This window comes from Trematomus bernacchii, unplaced genomic scaffold (genome assembly GCF_902827165.1).
Source record: "Trematomus bernacchii unplaced genomic scaffold, fTreBer1.1, whole genome shotgun sequence".
Lineage (NCBI taxonomy): Eukaryota > Metazoa > Chordata > Actinopteri > Perciformes > Nototheniidae > Trematomus > Trematomus bernacchii.
Genome location: NW_022987606.1, coordinates 240,609 through 263,387, shown reverse-complemented (window position 1 = coordinate 263,387; position 22,779 = coordinate 240,609). Strand labels below are relative to the sequence as shown.

The 22,779-nt window shown below is 42.9% G+C and overlaps 1 protein-coding gene across 1 annotated transcript; it reads right to left on the bottom strand.

The window, feature by feature from the left end:
* Positions 1 to 1,091: 1,091 nt before the first annotated feature.
* mindy1 (MINDY lysine 48 deubiquitinase 1) lies at positions 1,092 to 22,253 on the bottom strand. Its single transcript, XM_034130965.1, has 12 exons — positions 22,090 to 22,253; positions 18,229 to 18,742; positions 13,370 to 13,531; positions 12,642 to 12,802; positions 11,678 to 11,735; positions 11,520 to 11,584; positions 9,324 to 9,482; positions 5,367 to 5,469; positions 3,633 to 3,775; positions 2,108 to 2,287; positions 1,828 to 2,019; positions 1,092 to 1,237 (listed from the first exon to the last, which is right to left on the bottom strand). The coding sequence occupies exons 2-12, from the start codon at positions 18,485 to 18,487 to the stop codon at positions 1,166 to 1,168; spliced, it is 1,554 nt and encodes a 517-aa protein (XP_033986856.1). The 5' UTR covers positions 18,488 to 18,742; positions 22,090 to 22,253; the 3' UTR covers positions 1,092 to 1,165.
* Positions 22,254 to 22,779: the final 526 nt, after the last annotated feature.

Genomic DNA, 22,779 nt, shown 5'->3' with positions numbered 1-22,779 from the left:
CCTTTTGTTCCACAGCAGGTTCTAAATCAGTTATAATGTAATGTTTGTTTCATAAAGACACAATTATACAGAGAACATTACAATATACTTATTCAAAAATGTGAGAAATCTTTAAGTATTAAATCAATTAGAGATATTTAGAGTTTTTAGGTCGGAAATGTTAGAGATTTCATCAATAATATATTTCTTTAGAGACAAGTCGTATATTTGAGATATAAAGTCAACCTTCTGATTCATTAGGTCAAAGTTATTAGTTATTTAGTCATAAATAAATACAATAATCAGAATGTGGCTCGTAAATATAAAGAAGTCAGAGATAAGGTCAAAATAATGATATAAGTTTTATTGAACCGATATTGGTGTATTTAGTGAAGCGCCTGCAGGGGAACAAACATCAGGTCCATCTGAAGGACGGGATGCACTTAGAGTTCGAGTTATGACACTTGATCCGACCGAGGCTTTTTTAGTTTTGTAGTGAAATCCTCAGATTTACATTAAATACAGAATAAAGTCTCTCCAACGACACGTGGACGCATTTATGGCCAATACATGCGTTATATATCACGAACGGAGAGGAAGAGGGGATGGGAGGAGAGGAAGGGGGGGAGGAGAGGAAGAGGAGAGGAAGAGGGGGAGGAGAGGAAGAGGGGATGGGAGGAGAGGAAGAGGGGATGGGAGGAGAGGAAGAGGAGAGGAAGAGGGGATGGGAGGAGAGGAAGAGGGGATGGGAGGAGAGGAAGAAGGGATGGGAGGAGAGGAATACATTTCTCATAACAAAGTCTGTGCAGAAAAAATTATATTTCTTTGATTTTATTTTTGAAGATCATTTTTTATTCCACGTTAAATGAAGCAGAGCTTCTTCTTTATGTTCTAAAGGTTTTATTGACCATAAATAAATGTGTTATTGACCCTTTAAGTGAACCTTCATCAGCCAGCAAACAACAAAGCACTGGGGGTTTGGCATCGAGCTGAGAGAGAGAGAGAGAGTGTGTGTGTGTGTGTGTGTGTGTGTGTGTGTGTGTGTGTGTGTGTGTGTGTGTGTGTGTGTGTGTGTGTGTGTGTGTGTGTGTGTGTGTGTGTGTGTGTGTGTGTGTGTGTGTGTGTGTGTGTGTGTGTGTGTGTGTGTGTGTGTGTGTGTGTGTGTGTGTGTGTGTGTGTGTCCTCTCTATAGGAGGGTGCAGTCTGATTCCTTCTCTCTTCTCCTGGCTCCGCCCTGCTGTGACCCCTGACCTCTGGCCTGAAACAGAGAGACATGATCGAGTGAAAATTATGTGAAAAATGGGTTAAATTGTGTGAAATTAATTGTAAAATGTTCAAGAAACAAGTGGATTTTTTTTAACAATGCCTAGAAAATATGTGTAAAATAAAAATGTGAATTTGTTTTTAAAAATGACTTAAAAAAAAGTGAAAGTGGCCGAAAATTAAATGTAAAATGTTCAAAAACCTATGTCATCAATATTTATATTTAAACTATTCTAGAGTATTTCCACAGTGTAGTATGTGTGTATTAGTACCTGCTGTTGTATTCTAGAGTATTTCCACAGTGTAGTATGTGTGTATTAGTACCTGCTGTGGTATTCTAGAGTATTTCCACAATGTAGTATGTGTGTATTAGTACCTGTATACTACAGTGTAGTATGTGTGTATTAGTACCTGCTGTGGTATTCTAGAGTATTTCCACAATGTAGTATGTGTGTATTAGTACCTGTATACCACAGTGTAGTATGTGTGTATTAGTACCTGCTGTGGTATTCTAGAGTATTTCCACAATGTAGTATGTGTGTATTAGTACCTGTATACTACAGTGTAGTGTTAGTGTATTAGTACCTGTGGTGGTGGCTGTGACGCCCCCTGCTGGTTCTGTTCTTGCTGCTGTTGTTGTTGTTGTTGCTGTTGTTGTTGTTGTTGTTGCTGCTGTTGATATTCTTCCTGCTGCAGCTGTTGGGCCAGCTCCAGATCACTGAGAGGCCCCGGGGCCCCCCCCTGGAGCTGCTGCAGGGACACCGCCACCAGGTAGTCCTGAAGAGAGGAACACCAGGAAGTACTGTGTTAGAAGCTGCCTCATGAGTGTGTGAATACTGCTTTAACACTGCGTTAACACTGGCACCTGGTCGATCTGCCTCTGCTGCTCCTGCTTGCTGCTCTTGGGCTCCGGAGCTCTCTGCAGACACAGCCTGAACTCAGAGTCACAGAAGTTACCATCGCCCTCTACGTTGTGAAGAGACTCGAAGACCAGACCCTCCTCCTGCAGGAAGCCCTGATCCGTCACCAGCAGGTACAGGTGACCCTGAGGGGGGGCGGGAAACTTTATTAACAACAGGTAACAGCAGGTACAGGTGACCCTGGGGGGGGGGGGGGAAACTTTATTAACAACAGGTAACAGCAGGTACAGAGGCCTGTACTACGAAGCCGGATTTTCTCTTAGCGAGCTAACTTCAGGGAAAACTCGGGGTTTCCGGTCCTACGACACTGGTTCACTTCTTAGCGGGCTAGATAACTTATTCTGAACGGCTAGCCTCCGGAGCAGGATAGGTTCCAGGATAAAAGCACTGCCTGCTGACCAATCAGAGCTCAGTGTGCGGAGTTTAAAGCGATCAATTCATATGACAGGAGAAAGGAAATACAGTTTAAACTGCCGTTGCAGGAAAGACGGCCGGCCAAAATCACCGACTGTGTGAACGTGAACATTAATAGAATATCCCCTCCCATCTTCAGAGCAATCTGACTATTATAACATTAGCGTTAAGAAAGCTTACTTAAATATCTGCCACAACATAAGTAACCGGATCAGAGTAACATTAAGTACAGTCCGCGGCACTGTGAGTGCAGACGTCGATGTGTCCCATTATCATTCACATCATATCACATCATAATGTATCATATATTTCCTTATCTGAGTCAGCTGAGCCGTATCTGGCCGTGCAACACTCACAGTGTCACATACTGTATGCAGAAGTATTATTTTAAGCAACACATTAAGTTGACGAAACACTCGAGTCAAATGTAATTAAAGTCAGATCGTGTCTTGGACGGGGCAGTGATATCATAAACCTGTTAATGTACGCATTCAAACACTTTTTCTTTTACCAGCTGTATTCACCTTGCAGGTGCAGCTATGTGGCTTTCATCCTGGATAAAGTGTTTAAGTCATGGATGTTTAAAGTTTAACTTCTTCATATTTGACTAATATTAAAGTTCACTTTTCATTCAGGAAGTATGACGCGCTGCGCTGTCAGTACGCTTGTCCATGTTTGAGATTGGTCAAATGTTGCTAACCCCGCCCCTTTCATGTGAACGCGCACCTAACTAGATAGGACACGGCTGGCTTGAGTTAACGAGTCGATAACCCGCGTCGTAGGACCGTTTAGCGAGAGCGCGTTTGTTTTGGATTGGGTCAACCGGCTAACTCAAACATATCCAGGTTAGGTTGAACCGGCTTCGTAGTACAGGCCTCTGGTGACCCTGAGGGGGGGAAACTTTATTAACAACAGGTAACAGCAATGTGTGTGTGTGTGTGTGTGTGTGTGTGTGTGTGTGTGTGTGTGTGTGTGTGTGTGTGTGTGTGTGTGTGTGTGTGTGTGTGTGTGTGTGTGTGTGTGTGTGTGTGTGTGTGTGTGTGTGTGTGTGTGTACCTTGTGTTTGATCATGGTGCTGAAGTGGTTGTTTCTGAAGAACACGGAGATCTCTCCCTCGGTTGCCGTGGCGTTGAGTTCACACAGACCGTGATACGAGAGCTGCGTCGCCGTGGACTCCAGGAACTGCTCAGCAACCAGACCTCAACACACACACACACACACACACTCACATTAATACACACTCAGAAATGTCCACAACATGTTGGAAAAACTGGGAAATTGTATGAAATGGGTCTGAAAACGAGTTACAAAGATGTTTGTGAACATTTTGAGAGATATATTTTTACTACACACACAATAAAATCTTCACACGTGTTCATGTGTGTATGTAGCAGAGGTGTGGACTCGAGTCACTAATTTGATGACTTTGGACTCGACTTGACAAAATCACAAAACACTTGCGACTCGACTTGGACTTGAACACCAATGACTCGGGACTTGACTTGGACTTGAGCCTTCTGACTTGAGGTGACTTGATAATTTAATTCAGGGGTCTCCAACACGCCGATCGCGAGATGCCGCTAGAAGAGCAGACTCCCGTCGGGGAGAGCAGAATCTTCAGCCGCTGCAACTCTTGCTGTGAATCCATGCAGGCAGGGGCGGGACTTTATTTTGCTGAGCCACCATGCAGCCAATCATATGCGAGGACACACTAGGATCATACCATTATGTGAAAGAAGGGTGGGGGGCAGACGCTCCAAAGACAGCAGGTGTAGTGGTACAGGCCAGCTACACAGAGCGACGGGGAGACAGATTTAAATGCAAGCGCGTCGGAAAAAGTCAAGAAATTTGCGAAAACCGAAAAAAGAAGCAGCATCTGGCTGCATTTCAATGATATTGGAGAAAGCAAAGCTGAGTGCAGGATTTGTAAAATGAAAATAACCTTCAGAGCAGGGGATTTTTTTTGGTAACCACTCAGGATTTATTGTCAGAGGTGGGAGAAGTTCAGATCTTGTACTTGAGTAACAGTACCAGAGTGTAGGAATACTCGGTTACAATAAAAAGTCCTGCATTCAAAATGTTACTCAAGTAAAAGTAGAAAAGTATTATCATCAAAATATAGTTAAAGTACCACCTGCAGAGGGATCTAGATTCAGGTGTTCTTTTCCCCATAGAGACGCCTCGCTGCACATTATCCCTTGCATAAAGATAGATTGTGGGTCCCTTATAACATGTTGTACACAGTGGAAATAAACATTCTGGTTACCTCAACATCAGGGATCTTATACATTAAACTCCTTCTGAATCAAACCGTCACGGTAGCCTTACCTTACTGATCCCTCTTAAAATAGAAGAAAAACACGTTACTTTACCAGCAGAGAGAAAATTGATTATTAAATTATTAATGTGACTAATAAAGAGCAGTTTGATTATTAAGTATTATTCTGTTGATCGATGTCATTACATTTGTTGAAAAGCACATAAGGACTTGTTTAAGACTCGTTTTGTCAAAGTAAAGGACTTGGACTTGACTTGAACTTGCCCATCCTGACTTGAGACTTGACTTGGACTTGAGCGCAAAGACTTGAGACTTGACTCGGACTTGAGCGCAAAGACTTGAGACTTGACCTGGACTTGAGTGCAAAGACTTGAGACTTGACTCGGACTTGAGCGCAAAGACTTGAGACTTGACTCGGACTTGCAAAACAATGACTTGGTCCCACCTCTGGTATATAGTAGTGAAATGATTTTGCATGCATTAGTGTGTGTCTTCATATTTGCATGTGTTACCTTCACTGACTCGGCTGCTGTCTGCAGAGTGTTTGTAGTCGATGATTTTCTCCACCAGCTGGTTATAACTCAGTTTCCCCACCGACGCCACCGTCTCCGGACTCTGCACACACACACCAGGGATGCAAACTCATCAGGTATGAAAAAGGTGACAAGGATCCGAGCCCCCCAACCCCACGGAATATCGGCTTTAAAATGAGGAATAACAGGATTTTAGCAGTCAGAACAACTAAAGCAGCAGTTAATAATAACAGAAACGCCAAAGAGTCACATCTAATAGAAATATATAAAACCATTTATTTTAATTGTGTAGCAGTCAGTTTATAATTTTGGCAGCACTGTTGAGCATTTTGAAAATGTATTACTATGTACTATACTTGGGTACAATTTTGAGATGCTTGTACTTTACTTAAGTATTTCAATGTTTTTGCTACTTTGTACTTCTACTCCTCTACAGTTCAGAGGAAAATGGTATTTAATCCTTTTAGTTACTTCACAGATGTGGATGAATGATGTGAAATATAATCAAGTGTTAAATCAGACTTTAGTTCCACCTGGAGTAAATTCACAAGGTACCCTGCAGTATACAAAGTCATTCAAACTAGCTGCTAGTGATGTTACGTAGATCAGGGGTATTCAACGAGGTCCAGTTAGAGAAAATGTCCCCATGCAAAGGTCCGGAACATCAAAATGTCTAACTTGCTTTATGAGTTAGTGTGATATATATTGAAGTAGCCTGTAGCTGTATCAACGTCTGCATGTAATCAACAACTGACTGCCAATCAAATAAAGAAAGTACAGTTAAAAAAACAACAATATTTATTGTCAATTAACATTGAACTATACAGATATAGATGATGGCATAACGCATGCTGCTTGAGTAGTAGTTTGGCTGGCTGAGAGATGTAGCAAGTTATACATTTTTCTGTGAAAAAAGTATATTGCTGGCAATAAAGTCTATCATTATCATGGTGATTATTTCGCAGATAATACAAAAAACGGCTCTTTTCCTACACTCTGGTAGTTTCTACTTTAACTCAAGTACAAGACCTGAGTACTTCTACTTTTACTCACGTACAAGATCTGAGTACTTCTACTTTTACTCAAGTACTAGATCTGAGTACTTCTACTGTTACTCAAGTACAAGATCTATACTTATACCACCTCTGTTTATAGCCTATGAAAAAACTATTAGAAAACTAAGGCTAAAGCTAACGTTAGCAGATAGTGACAATGTATGCTAGTTAGCTAGCTCAACGATTCCTTAAAAAATATCGCTACAGAAAGACTTTTCAGTGCACATCACGCTCTGCTGCTCCAACAGGGAGCTCTGCTCTGAACACCTGAACGGCCCGTTCTAACAGCTGTTCACCAGCGGTCCAGTCTGTGCCACAGTGACTCCGGACCACACAGTTAATATTAACGAACGCACCGTAGGTAATGTAGCTGCTGAAGCTAGACCTCATCGCGGAGCAGCAGAGTTCAGCCGACAGACAGGAAGACTCGAGCACACAGTCGCGCTTCATTATACAGGGTTCTTACACCTTTTCCAAAGTCAAATTCAAGCACTTTTCAAGCATTTTCAAGGTGCATTTTCAAGCTTTTCAAGCATCTTACAGCTGTTGTAAATTACATATTTACATACACATACTTATACTCAAATGATTATTTCCCTACCGCACATTAAATCAAATGTTCTTTATGCTATAAAGTATAAACAACCAAACGTGTGTTTCGTAATAGCATTCTACATGAGGACGAAAAATTAAAGAAAAGAAAACTAAGTTTAATATTTCAAAATGAGTGACCCATCTGTACGTAGACTGGGCATCCCATATAACCTGGCTGAGCCAATATAAAACAATCAGCCAAATAACTTTTCAATACATTATTGATTACTATTTTTGAGGTACTTTTAGGTTGGCAGTAAACACAAGTCAGAGGTAAATGGAGTACTTTGACTCCACTACATGTATTTAATACCTTTAGTTACTTTACAGATGTGGATGAATGATGTGAAATATAATCAAGTGTTAAATCAGACTTTAGTTCCACCTGGAGTAAATTCACAAGCTACTCTGCAGTATACAAAGTCATTCAAACTAGCTGCACCTTTACCAGCTTTGAGAACACTTTCATGATCAATCATTATAAAACATATCATATACAATTATTAGGGATGCTCCGATCGCCAATTTTGGAGCCGATCGCCGGAATCAGTATCGGCCGATACCGATATCGCTCTCTTTTCCTCTCTCCCCCTCTCTCTCTCTCCTGACAGCCCGTCAGTATCTCCTGCAGCTCACTGATCCAGTAATGAGCGAGCCGACAGTGAAGAATAAATATATTTATAACTAGTTTAGCTTGTTCCAGAGGTAGATAAAATAGCTAAGTGTGTTAGGTCTAACTCTTAATGTGTGTTCTGCTCCGCTCACCGGTCCGTCACAGCGGGTGGAGCTGCAGGATTTCTGCTTCACACACACGTTGCATACCGCTATTTTATTGTCATTTTCGGACACTTAAAATACTGCCAGACTAGTGAAGCCATTTTGGCGAGCTTGTTTTGAAGCTCGCCAAAAGTGTCATGTATTTTACATGCAACGATAGCCTAATCTAAAATGCTCTACTATGGCGTACCTTTCGTGTGGTGTGTGGCTCGTCAGCGCAGACTCTCGCATCGTTATTGTTGCACACTTTGCAGGAGGCTACTCTTGGGCTTCGCTTGACCCTCGTCTTAGCCATGGCTTGTATTTGTCTTCTGCTAGCCAACGCTCGTTGAAACGGCAACCTCCTGGCATACTGTCATCTATCACTCTCATCAGAATGCCCAGGTCACACATGTAACAAAAACACTTGCCGGTCACGCGCATTGCGCGGGAAGGCCGGAGCGAGCTGTTTTATGTAAAAGCGAATTAAGCAAGCGCGCTCCGACTTCTTTATTTTCTTTTAATCTAAAAAGCGAAGTAAAGCATTTACAATTTCAAGCACTTTATCCCAAATTCAAGCACCATTCCCAAAATTCAAGCACTTTTCAAACCTTGAAAACACCTCGTACAATTTCAAGCATTTTCAAGGATTTCCAGCACCCGTACGCACCCTGAATATACTATATACAAAAATAACACCATGCACGTCATGATGGCACATAACAGCTCGCGGCCGCAGATTACTCCGGGTCCCAGACACCCCCCCATACCCCAAAAATATTTTTATTGCAGATCTACATGAATCACACAAACAACCTATTTTGGATTCAAAACGGCAAATTTCGCCGAAAGGTGACAGGTTTGCCACACACACACACACACACACACACACACACACACACACACACACACACACACACACACACACACACACACACACACACACACACACACACACACACACACACACACACACACACACACACACACACACACACACACACACACACACACACACACACACACACACACACACACACACACACACACACACACACACACACACACACACACACACACACACACACACACACACACACACACACACACACACACACACACACACACACACACACACACACACACACACACACACACACACACACACACACACACACACACACACACACACACACACACACACACACACACACACGAAGTTTTCAGGGTTTTATAGTGATGACATCACCTGGAGTGGAGAGGGGCTTTAAAATCTCCTGAATAGAAGATCTTAAACCTGCTCTACATCCCATAATATTCACTCTTTCCACATCATTTCAGATGATTTCAGCAGCAGAATTAGTCAGCGCTGTCTCGATGTCTTCACGATATCAAACTGATTTACAAATCTGTCCCAGAAGATCCCTAAGTGACAACTCCAGCTGCCTCGCCCAGAGACGCCATGTTAAATGATCACTATGAGACATTGTGGGAGATGTGAGTGAGTGTGCGAGTGCGAGCGTGTGTGTACCTGGGGGTCCAGCAGCCAGCCGTGGTACAGTGGGATGTTCAGCAGGTCGAACACGATGCATTCAGGCGTATACTCGAAGTCCGTGACTCCGGTGAAACGAACGTTAACGTCCAGACCCGTGGAGAGCTTCGGCAGAACGGCCATCGCATCACTCATGTTCTGCACACAAACACACACACACACACACACACACACACACACACATATATATATATTTATAAAACGGACAAGTCAAATCAAGCTATCTGATTGGTTCTTAGCCGTGATATAATGGAACAACCTCATCCTATACAAGTAACCACGTAAGCCATTCTACTGATGCTGGATAGGTTTTCAGTGGGTGCACAATAAACGGCAGTGGTGGCGAAGTCCATAGGGACTTGGCTTGGCAACTGGAAGGTCACCAGTTCGAGTCCCGGCAAGACCAAGTGCTACCGAGGTGTCCCTGAGCAAGGCACCGTTCCCTACACTGCTCCCCGGGCGCCGGACATAATGGCAGCCCACTGCTCCTAACACTAGGATGGGTCAAATGCAGAGGAACAATTTCGTTTCATAGTACCTGTACTGTGAAATGACAAAAATAGCAATTTATTTTATTTATTAACACACATTAATGTAAATAAATAGCCAAATAATGGATCAACGCTCTCTGTCTAAGGTGTTGTGCACACGGGAACGTTTGCGTTTATGCACAGTATGCGTTTTCAAAAAAGTCTTCCGTTCACATGCATTAGTTTCATTTAACGTGTCTGTTCAAACGAGACCGCTGGAAACGCTGGACACGCTGTAGTACATATGCCGGGACTGCAAGTGGCGCTTCCGCCACAAAATACACCAAAAGCAGCGAAGAAGACCCCCGGAGCAGCCCGGAGCAATGTTGCCATGGCTACCCTTCTGTTTACGCCCCGCGGTGGATTTAGCAACATGTAGTTCATGCAGCGCCATATAGATAGATTATATTATACGGCTCTGAGTTCATGTCATTCTCCATGTCCACTTGTTGCTGATGGTTGTGGTAGAGGAGCTGTAGATTTTGCACTAACATCTGTAGCATGGTCAGTAGCAGTAGCACTAGCAGTAGCTACTGACAGGAGGAAGTGTGTGTGGCGATTGCTGGTATTCAGCGGGATATAGTAATTTCCTCAGCATGTAAATATATGGATAAATGCAACGGGGAAGTTAACTGAAAGAAACCGAATCTGTGGATATTGCATCGACCGACCAAGAAGCACGTCTCCGTGGAGAGGACGCGCTCAGAAAGAGAGATATTCTCTACAAACACCGGGTGAGATCGCTCCTCTGGGACACGCCGGTCCTCTGCCTACAAACATTTCTCTTTTTGCCGCCGACGGGCGCAGGAGCAATGAACAATAATGGCCTGGATTAGGCAGTAAAGACAATTTTGGTGTATCGCAGAGCGGACTGTTTAATTTTGTTTGTGTTGTTTGGCTGGAAAATTGTCAATATAATGGATCAATGCATGAAATCTGACTCTGTTTATTTTGTTTAAGGAGTATATTGGGCGTTAACAATTCTGGTTTGCCTTTTATAATATTATTTCATTCAAGAACCCCTTGTGCGTTGAATTAACACAGCTATTTTTGATAGTTGATCGTTACAGATGGCTACTGGCCATGCTACAGCAGTGAGCAGCAGAGGTGGGGAGAGGTGGGGCTATCGTTATTTTTTCAGGAAATATTCGTATAGAGGCGATTACACGGACTCGTTTGACCCCCCAGAGAGTTTCGTTTGCAAATCTATCCACCTTGGGACCCGTTATCGTTTGTGGGGTCCGTTTCTATCGGCCTCGTGTAAATAATAGGGCTATACGCAAGAGAAACTATGCAGATACAAGCCGTTTTGTCCTCGTGTAAACGGCACCTAATATGTTCGCTAGCTGTTGTTAGTGTTGTTGCATAGCAACCACCTCGCACTATGTTTCGTGCAGAAGGCAACGGAGGGACTATTTTATTTTGAACATCATTATTTACTAATAAAAACTATTTAAATTAGAGTGCGTATTTTTCTTTCATATTGCCACACTTGGTAACCGTTTCATAAAAGCAATATGCTCATTATATCACAGCTAAACGGCGTGGTTCGGCCCGACGCGAAGCCTGTCGTGAGCTATTGCTTAAATATAAGTACTACACATGTCGTTAAAGTGTCCAAGTGTGTGTGTGTGTGTGTGTGTACCTGTTGGAAGTTGAGCTCCATGCCCTCTGCCTTCTCTCTGGGTGTAACAGACAATACACACTCTCCTGCACAGCAAACACACACAAATTAGAAGTCTAAACTGTCTGAATATATGTCTGAATATATATATATATGTGTGTGTGTGTGTGTGTTCTGACCCAGGTGAGCCATCAGGTCCTCAGCAGTGACCACTTCAGTCTGCGCCGGGAGCTTCGCCTGAAACACAGACATCGTTTACTAAAGATGTACAAATACTACAATTACTACAACTACTACATATACTACTACAGATACTACTACAGATACTACTACTACTACAGATACTACTACTACAGATACTACAGATACTACAGATACTACTACTACAGATACTACTACAGATACTACTACTACTACAGATACTACTACTACAGATACTACAGATACTACTACAACTACTACAGATACTACAGATACTACTACTACAGATATTACAGATACTACAGATACTACTACTACTACTACTACAGATACTACAGATACTACTACTACAGATACTACAGATACTTCAAATACTACAGATACTACTACTACAACAGATACTTCCAATACTACAGATACTACTACGACTACTACAGATACTACAGATACTTCAAATACTACAGATACTTAAAATACTACAGATACTACAGATAATTAAAATACTACAGATACTTCAAATACTACAGATACTACAGATACTTCAAATACTACAGATACTACAGATACTACAGATACTACAGATACTACAGATACTACAAACACTAGAACTACCGAAGTAGTAATACTACCACCATAAAATCAGAGGAAATAAAAATGTACGATATTTGACCGTAAATTAACCACTTCATTTTGAAATGTTGTCTTTCTTCGTGATGGTTCTCCTACCTCAAACAACCCTAATATATAAGTGACTTCATATTGATTTATTCAAACCTTTGAACGGACAATATGACAGTAAAGAGTTTAACGTAATTTAAACATTATTTAGACGTTAGTTAAAAGGTATTCAGACGGTGTGTGTGTGTGTGTGTGTGTGTGTGTGTGTGTGTGTGTGTGTGTGTGTGTGTGTGTGTGTGTGTGTGTGTGTGTGTGTGTGTGTACCTTCCAGCGCAGGAACAGTGTGTTCATGATGGCGAGCAGCGGACACGGCCCGTTCTCGCTCTGCGTGATGATCGGCGTCTTCTTCTCCTTCCAGCTGATCCACTTCACCAGGTAGTAGGCCGGCATGTTAGGCCCCGCCTCCACCGCTGCTGCAGCGCCTCCTGTGGACAGGAGCAGAACTGCACTCACTTACACTGAATGCTACACACACACACACAGACTGCACACACAGACTGAACGCTACACACACACACAATAAACACTGCACACACTGAATACTGCGCACACACACACTGAACGCTGCACACACTGAACCCTGCACACACACTGAATGCTACACACACACTGAACGCTGCACACACACTGCACGCTGCACACACTGAACCCTGCACACACATTGAACGCTACACACACTAAACACTGCACACACACACACTGCACACAAACACACTATAAACACTGCACACACACACTGAACGCTGCACACACACACTGCACGCTGCACACACACACACTGCACGCTGCACACACTGAACGCTGCACACACACACTGCACGCTGCACACACACACTGAACGCTGCACACACACTGAATGCTGCACACACACTGAACACTACACCCACACACACGCTGCACACACACACACTGCACGCACACATTTTAGTTTTTCATGGGTGAAAAGAAACTAAAATGTGTAGTATTAGTAAATCTCTCTAAAGCGTTCTCACCCGCAGCCTCCAGCGTCTCCCCCTCCCTCAGTGGGGGGTCCTCGCTGCCCTGCCCCCCCCCGCCTGCTGTCAGACCCCCCTCAGAGAGGCTGGGGAGGGAGAAGGAGGCGGAGTCTGTGGAGCCTCGCTGCGCCTCAGAGACGCCCAACGCCTCCTCCACGTCTGCAACACACAGAATATAATTATGAATATACAGGGTTCTTACACCTTTTCCAAAGTCAAATTCAAGCACTTTTCAAGGTGAATTTTCAAGCTTTTCAAGCATCTTACAGCTGTTGTAAATTACACATTTATATACACATACTCAAATGATTATTTCCCTACCTCACATTAAATCAGATGTGCTATAAACAACCAAATGTGTGTTTCATAATAGCATTCTAGATGAGGATGAAAAATTAAAGAAAATAAAACTAAGTTTAATATTTCAAAATGTGTGACCCATCTGTACGTAGACTGGGCATCCCATATAACCTGGCTGACCCAATATAAAACAATCAGCCAAATAACCTTTCAATATATTATTGATTACTATTTTTGAGGTACTTTTAGGTTGGCAGTAAACATAAGTCAGAGGTAAATGGTGTACTTTTCCTCCACTACATGTATTTAATACCTTTAGTTACTTCACAGATGTGGATGAATGATGTGAAATATAATCAAGTGTTAAATCAGACTTTAGTTCCACCTGGAGTAAATTCACAAGCTACCCTGCAGTATACAAAGTCATTCAAACTAGCTGCACCTTTACCAGCTTTGAGAACACTTTCATGATCAATCATTATAAAACATATCATATATATTATTCTGAAATGGACCAATCTGCACAATGACTATTTTTACTGTCGCTACTTTAAAGGTGGGGTAGGTAAGTTTGAGAAACCGGCTCGAGATACACTTTTTGTTATATTCCATGGAATGCTCTTAACATCCCGATAGCAATGAATATCTGAAATGCTTTGACAAAAAATCCATACAAAAAAATCATCTGTGGAAGCCGTAGTACTGTAAAAAGCACGACCAATCATCTGAGCCGGCCCGGCTAAAATAACTGGATGGCCGACCTGCCTGTCAGCCTTCCATCTGTGCACAAACTTATCTCGTGCCCTCATTGGTCATGTGCGCGTTCGTGTGTGTTGGAGGAGGGGCTCTGTAAGGAAGTAGCAGATTTCTTCCGGCTGTGTATTTTCAAATTCTAGCACACTTCTCCAAAATTACCTACCCCACCTTTAACTATATTTTGATGATAATACTTTTCTACTTTTACTTGAGGAACATTTTGAATGCAGGACTTTTACTGTAACAGAGTATTCCTACACTCTGGTACTTCTACTATAACTCAAGTACAAGATCTGAGTACTTCTACTTTTACTCAAGTACAAGATCTGAGTACTTCTACTATTACTCAAGTACAAGATCTGAGTACTTCTACTTTTACTCAAGTACAGGATCTGAGTACTTCTACTTTTACTCAAGTACAAGATCTGAGTACTTCTACTATTACTCAAGTACAAGATCTGAGTACTTCTACTTTTACTCAAGTACAAGATCTGAGTACTTATTTCACCTCTGGTAGCGTATTAGCCTGAATTGTAGCCACAAAATCAAGCAGAGCTGCATAAAAATAGACTCACAATGGTAACAAGTGGAAAATAATATTTACAAATGTGTACAATGATTTGTAGGTAATTTTGATTACCCGCTACTCAAGACACCTGACTTATACATCTTCAAAGGAAGACTGTGTTCATTCTACAATTACATGGGATTAAAGCAAAATGTAGTTTTACTTGTATAATACTTCAAGATTTTATATAAAAGACTGTTTCTAAAAGTATCAACCATAGCGACGCGGTCAAATCCTCAGTTTATAATTTATAACATACTAACAAGCTAAGGTCTAATTACGCAACCCAGTCTCACGGCATTTCGTGTTATAGTCACGAAATAAATGTAATCTATTGATTCGTGTTCACCAACACGATTTTCCCCTTTTTTTCATGTCACACAGAACGATTTTAAAAGCAATGTATTTCTATTGGTAGTATGTTTCGTGCGTGCGTCTTTTTGTCCGGTCGGGTCTTGGAAGACCAGAAGCTGTGTGGTTCATAAAAACATGTTCTTACTCAATATCAAGCCACGATTATTGTTTTTATTTTAAATCGGATAATGTCGTTTTCTTTTACCGTCTGTGAGGAAAAGAAATGGGGCTCAGAGCCTCAGAGCCTCAGAATACTGAAATCTGTATATATTTTTTTCCTTCTAATTTGTTATTATTTGTGACCAGCTCTATCGAAATCAGTCAAAAGTCGCAACGGCTCATTTAAAAAATAAACGTGGATTTGTGTAAAAAAACTAGTTTTTCAGGGTTCGGGTGTTTTGTTTCATTTTAAATAAACAAAGTCTTGGCTTTCAGAATATGAAACTGTTATTGCCAAAATCTCATGATAAATACATGTTTGAAGCTTGTAAATGGAAGAAGAGTTAATACTTTGAATATTTTCAAAGAAACAAGTATTGGCTTTCAGAATATTAAACTTGTTTCGGCAAATTCAGATGATAAATACAACTTTGAAGCTTGTAACGGCATAATTACAAGCGGAGAACGGAGTAGTTTAACGTCACAGCAAGCATAACAGCCGGTGTTTCTTGTGAGTGTTTCCCCGGTGCACAAACACAATACACACAAACGCAAAAATACACAAACACACACACACTTGCGAGCTTCCCCCAGACCAGTAATACAAACGAAAATGTGTCTTCGGGTCAATGTGATTGATTTCGATAGAGCAAGTCACATTTGGTTTAGGCACGAAACATACTACCAGTAGAAATACATTGCTTTTAAAATCGCTCTGTGTCGAATCAATAGATTATATTTCGTGACTATAACACGAAATGCCGTGAGACTGGGTTGAATTACAACAGTGAGTGCTTCATCCTCTGAACACCACAGGATAGCGACTGTAACGCACATATTAACGTAGGTACGCTCCTCTGAAATGATTGTCCCCTGCAATTATTATTATCCCTCATCGAGTTCGCTATTCAGCTTGCTAACGTTAGCTTAAACGTAACATGCAACGTTAGCCTAATCTAAAATGCTCTTCTACGGCGTACCTTTCATGTGGCTCGTCAGCGCAGACTCTCGCATCGTTATTTTTGCAAACTTTGCAGGAGGCTACTCGTGGGCTTGACCCTCGTCTTAGCCATGGCTTGTATTTGTCTTCAGCTAGCCAACGCTCGTTGAAATGGCAACCTCCTGGCATACTGTCATCTATCACTCTCATCAGAATGCCCAGGTCACACGTAACACAAACACTTGCAGGTCACGCGCATAGCGCGGGGAAGGCCGGAGCGGAGCTGTTTTATGTAAAAGCGAAGCAATTAAGCTCGCTCCGACTTCTTCATTTTCTTTTAATCTAAAAAGCGAGGTAAAGCATTTACATTTTCAAGCACTTTATCCCAAATTCAAGCACCATTCCCAAAATTCAAGCACTTTTCAAACCTTGAAAACACCTCGTACAATTTCAAGCATTTTCAAGGATTTCCAGCACCCGTACGAACCCTGAATATATCTGAGGAATTATAGAGAGGGTTCTCATTAAAGAGACCCCCCCCCCCCCCCCTGTAGAGAGTTATATAGGTGTTAGTGCATGTCAATGGTCTGCAGAGGCTCAAATCCCTGTGTTCATCCATAAGGAGTTTCTCTCCCACACTCTGTCTGAAACGCCTCCATTGGACTCCTTTGTTTACTTCCAGAACAAAGTAACATCACTACGGAACACTCACACTCCTATTGGCTAACGCTCTAATGCTGCGTTCACAGCGGACGCGATGCGATGTTTGGGGGCGGCGCGACTACATGTAAAGTCAATGCAGAGACGCGGACAGACGCAAATTCGCTCCGACGGCGCGGTTGATGCGAATGTCGCGGCGCGATTGGGGGGGGGCCGCGACAACCGCTCGAGTTCACATTTTTCAACTCGAGCGTCAAATTCCTGTGACACGATCTCGCGGTAGCCAATCAGCGGTGAGGATCTCAGCCTGCCGTCACTGACGTAGAACCACAAAACCAACATCAGCCGTTAGCTGTTAGCACTCAGAGCTCACAGCTCCTCATATCTGTTCAGAAACTAGACAAAAGTTAAACGAGTACAAACCACAGACTGCCTGTGTCATGGTGAATACAGTCGCTGCTTTATTTATGTCTGTAGGCCGTTGTTGTGAGTGTGGACGGTCGGAGCATATACTGCGTTAGCTTAGCCGATCTCCATTCAGAAAACACGCATTTTAAAAGGTTTTTCACCTGCCGTCTGTCTGCAGACTTGACAAAGCATTAATTCATGGTTTTTACCAACTGGTATCAGTATGTTGTTACTTCGGCATCATTTTGAAATGTGTATTACAATTAAATCACGGTCAAATATGTTCATTTTGTTGTAGTTGTAGCCCCCTTGCCAGCGAGTCTTGCTTGAATGATGCGAGTAAGTCTATGGAGTAAACACAGCTGACAGCCGCGGTGAAACTCGAGCGAATATTCGCATCGCGTCCGGTGTGAACGCAGCATAACACATTGTACATGCTAGGGGGCGGGACATCTCTAAGCGGTAGACCAATCAGAGCAGACCAAAATAGTTTCAAGGCAGAAAAATGAAACGCAAATAAAAAGGAATTTAGTCTCCAGCAGAAATATATATGTTCTACTGTAAGAAGAGGAGAGGACATAGTGATGTCACTACGGTCCGGATGTAAACAAAGGAGTCCAATGGAGGGGTTTCAGGAAGGGGGGGGGACACAGGTATTTGAGCCCCTGCAGACCGTTAACATGCACTGACCCTACAGATCTATCTATTCACCCGTGTCTCTTCCTCCGTGTCTGAGGAGAGTCGACAGAGATTCTTCTTCTGTGGTGACGGCGGTCATCGTGCCGTTATCTGACGACAGCGAGGACGAATCAGGCGGAGTGGGCGTGGCCTCTTCCTCCTCCTCTTCATCATCGTCCCCCTTCTTCTTCTGCAGGACTTTAACAGGTAGAGCTGGACCCTCGTCCTCCTCCGTCTTCTTGCTCAGCTCTTTGAGAGGAGACGCCTTCTCTGCCATCAGCTGATCTGCCATGGCGACACGTGAACACGCTAAGAACACGCTAAGAACACGCTAAGCACACGCTAAGCACACGCGTCTGGAAGAAAGATCACGCTGAAGCCTTCATGTGTAGAGAAGCAGGAAGTGGGTGTCAGACGGGGGCGGAGCCAGCATGACCCTGGATGACCTCTGACCTCTATCTGACCCGAAACATCACGTAATAAACTTCTTCTTCTTCTGTGGTGTTCAGGACTTCTTCTTCTCCTGTCAGCAGACTTCCTGTCAGACCTGAAGCAAACAGGAAGTAGAAAATCATTAAAGAAGACGTTTGTCAGGTTAACACACACACGTCTTGCTCCCTGATCAATACTCTATCTGTCCTCATGTCTCTCTCTCTCTGTCCTCCTGTCTCTCTGCACGATATTGGAACTGACATTGCGATTTTTTCCCCCTGCGATATATATATATATATTAGGGCTGTCAAGCGTTAATAACGCGTTAACGCAAAAAGAAATTAACGCCACTAATTATTTTAACGCAATTAACGCATGTGTATTTTTTGTCCTCGGCCGCCGTAGTTTCAGAGCGCATCGAGTTTAAAATACCATCTACAAGCTGATGCTGACAGCCCCGCTCCTGCCGCCCGCTTGTGGCAGACCACACTTCCACGCTCACCGGCAGGCCCGGACTGGCCATCGGGAGGACCGGGAGGGTGTGTGTATGTGTGGGGCGAGCGAGCGAGGCACACCTTACGTGTTGTTGTTAGCATCTGGTGCTAGCTAGCTGCGCTAACGGATATAAGGAGCTGTTTCAATGAAAACAGAGGAGCGACATTTCGCCGACAACTGCGCCGAGCACTTGACTTTATGCAGGTAGCCAGACAGCACACTCAGCACGGATAGTGCGCGCAACATGATTGCAGCGTCCAGGCAGCTCCCGTTCGAGCATATATGCCTTGAGCTGCACATCACACACACACACACACACACACACACACACACACACACACACACACACACACACACACACACACACACACACACACACACACACACACACACACACACACACACACACACACACACACACACACACACACACACACACACACACACACACACACACACACACACACACACACACACACACACACACACACACACACACACACACACACACACACACACACACAACACACACACACACACACACACACACACACACACACACACACACACACACACACACACACACACACACACACACACACACACACACACACACACACACACACACACACACACACACAGTATTATTGTATGAGAGAGGTTCCAGGTTGAATTGAGGCGAATATTTGTAATGTTCAGAGATTGTTGTGTTTATTATTCATGAGAATATTTGTCATTGTTCAAATGATAAACAAACATATAAAGCATAGTTGTCCACTCATATGTTAATAAGAGTATTAAAAACTTGAAAAATATCCCTCTAAGGTACATTTAGAGCAGTTAAAAAATTTGCGATTAATTTGCGATTAAATATTTTAATCGACTGACAGCCCTAATATATATATATATATATATATATATATATATATATAGCGATATGAAAACATACAGGAATTGAAGAAAAGACCGTTTTTTTGTCCCAAACCATCCTTTCTTGAAATGTAATGCTATACAATTGGTATTTTTTTAACTATATTTAACCGGATGAAGGATTTTAGTCACGGACGTCTGGATCTTAAGTTATCAGCGCAACAAGCTGAGCTAGCTCGGTTAGCAGCGCCGAACTGCCCTGGAGAAACACATGAAACTACTTTATTCAGTGTTTTTACCTTTAATCTCCGGGTCCGTTAGCTTTGGAGATTTGATTGTGATTGGTGGTTTGCTGTCACTCACTCAAGTACCCCTGACATGAGAGCCGTGCAAGTTTTCCTTTTGCAGCAAGCAGCAAAATCATTGTAACATGACGTGTTTGAGTTAATTTGCCTACTTAATATCGCAAGTCCTAAAAAAAAAATGTATAAACTTTTTTTTTTTTAAAGAATCGCACGTCCATGTGAATATCGCGCATATCGCGATTATCGTCACGATACGATATATCGTGCAGCCCTACACACAACCACTACAGAAACATGAGAGATATAAAGAGATGTAAAGGAACTAGATAGATGGATTAGGGTGGTCCTTCAAATTGAAAGTCGGAAAGTCTAAGCTCCAACCCCCAGAATTCATTCTATTAGTCAAGAAAACTCTCCTGGTGAATTTTTTCCTCAATCTGACACCAGCATCAGCTGCTGGTGCGGCAGCCTAGTCTAGCACCAGGAGTCTAGCACTAGGAGTCTAGCACTAGGAGTCTAGCACCAGGAGTCTAGCACCAGGAGTCTAGCACCAGGAGTCTAGCACCAGGAGTCTAGTACCAGGAGTCTAGCACCAGTAGTCTAGCACCAGGAGTCTAGCACCAGGAGTCTAGCACCAGGAGTCTAGTACCAGGAGTCTAGCACTAGGAGTCTAGCACCAGGAGTCTAGCGCCAGTAGTCTAGCGCTAGGAGTCTAGCGCCAGGAGTCTAGTGCCAGGAGTCTAGTCTAGTACCAGGAGTCTAGTACTAGGAGTCTAGCGCCAGGAGTCTAGCACCAGGAGTCTAGCACTAGGAGTCTAGCACCAGGAGTCTAGCGCCAGTAGTCTAGTACTAGGAGTCTAGCGCCAGGAGTCTAGCGCCAGTAGTCTAGTACTAGGAGTCTAGCACCAGGAGTCTAGCACCAGGAGTCTAGTACCAGGAGTCTAGCACTAGGAGTCTAGCACCAGGAGTCTAGCGCCAGTAGTCTAGTACTAGGAGTCTAGCACCAGGAGTCTAGCACCAGGAGTCTAGTACCAGGAGTCTAGCACTAGGAGTCTAGCACCAGGAGTCTAGCGCTAGGAGTCTAGCGCCAGGAGTCTAGTACCAGGAGTCTAGTACTAGGAGTCTAGCACCAGGAGTCTAGCACCAGGAGTCTAGTACTAGGAGTCTAGTACTAGGAGTCTAGCAGAAAACAGACAGAAAACAGAGAGAAAACAAGCAGAAAACAGAGAGAAAACAGACAGAAAACAGAGAGAAAACAGAGAGAAAACAGACAGAAAACAGAGAGAAAACAGACAGAAAACAGAGAGAAAACAAGCAGAAACAGACAGAAAACAGAGAGAAAACAGAGAGAAAACAGAGAGAAAACAGGCAGAAAACAGAGAAAACAGGCAGAAAACAGAGAGAAAACAGAGAGAAAACAGACAGAAAACAGGCAGAAAACAGAAAACAGAGAGAAAACAGGCAGAAAACAGAGAGAAAACAGGCAGAAAACAGAGAAAACAGGCAGAAAACAGAGAGAAAACAGGCAGAAAACAGAGAGAAAACAGGCAGAAAACAGACAGAAAACAGACAGAAAACAGAGAGAAAACAGACAGAAAACAGAGAGAAAACAGGCAGAAAACAGAAGACAGCTTTAAGCAGCTTCTGTTAGCATGACGGCAGCATCCTAAGCTAACTTAGCTCAAGTTAGCTGTTGTTCCGTTAACAGATCTGTTACCTATATCGATACAAACCTCGCTAACCTCTTCACACCCAGCAGAACATAATGTCTACAGAATAACGGGAGTCTTACCGGGAGCACCGGCACCGGGAGTCCGTTAATCAGCTGTGTCGGTGCTGCTCCTGAGCTACATGCTAACATGCTAACATGCTAACTGTTTACAGACATTAAGCCCCGCCCACCAGGAACCAACAACACCGCGTCACGTCCGGGTTTAAAGCCTGGAGCTTCACCGCCACCTGCTGTCCGGGGGGGGGGGGGGGAGCACAGGTCAGGGAACAGCGAGGATACATAATAATTCAAATGTAAATATTGCAATATTACGTTTTTACTTACTGTATTTTATCTGTTCAGAAAATATTAAATAATAATATTACACTTTATATGAAATGTATTAGATTTGGTCACTGTGTATTTTTAAGGCAACTTAATTTGACAGAAAATAAATGACTTAAACACTTAAACACACAGTGATCTGGCTTCCTGTCGCCCTCTGCTGGTTCACAACACAAACAGGAAGTAGATGTTCTCCCTCCAGAGTAAACTTCAGTGAGGTTTGGTTCCACTAAATAATAAGATGTGTCTTTGTTCACTAAAGACCTGGTGTTAGCAGATAGCTTCATGTGACGTTTTATTTTGCATTTTGTCACTTTAATTTGACTTTAAAGTCCTCTGTGTTTGCGTTGTATGATCTGCGTTATGTCAACGTGTATTTTTAAGAAACACTAAAAGAATCCTCTTTTTTTTGTTGCATTGAAACAG

What these genes read in the sequence shown, in the direction of transcription:
- mindy1 (XM_034130965.1), bottom strand. Translation starts at nt 18,487, where the DNA reads ATGGCAGATCAGCTGATGGCAGAGAAGGCGTCTCCTCTCAAAGAGCTG. An exon ending in GGACCTGATGGCTCACCTGG is followed by an intron (nt 11,585 to 11,677) that starts GTCAGAACACAC and finishes TTTGCTGTGCAG; the next exon opens with GAGAGTGTGTATTGTCTGTT. An exon ending in CAGCAGCCGAGTCAGTGAAG is followed by an intron (nt 3,776 to 5,366) that starts GTAACACATGCA and finishes GTGTGTGTTGAG; the next exon opens with GTCTGGTTGCTGAGCAGTTC.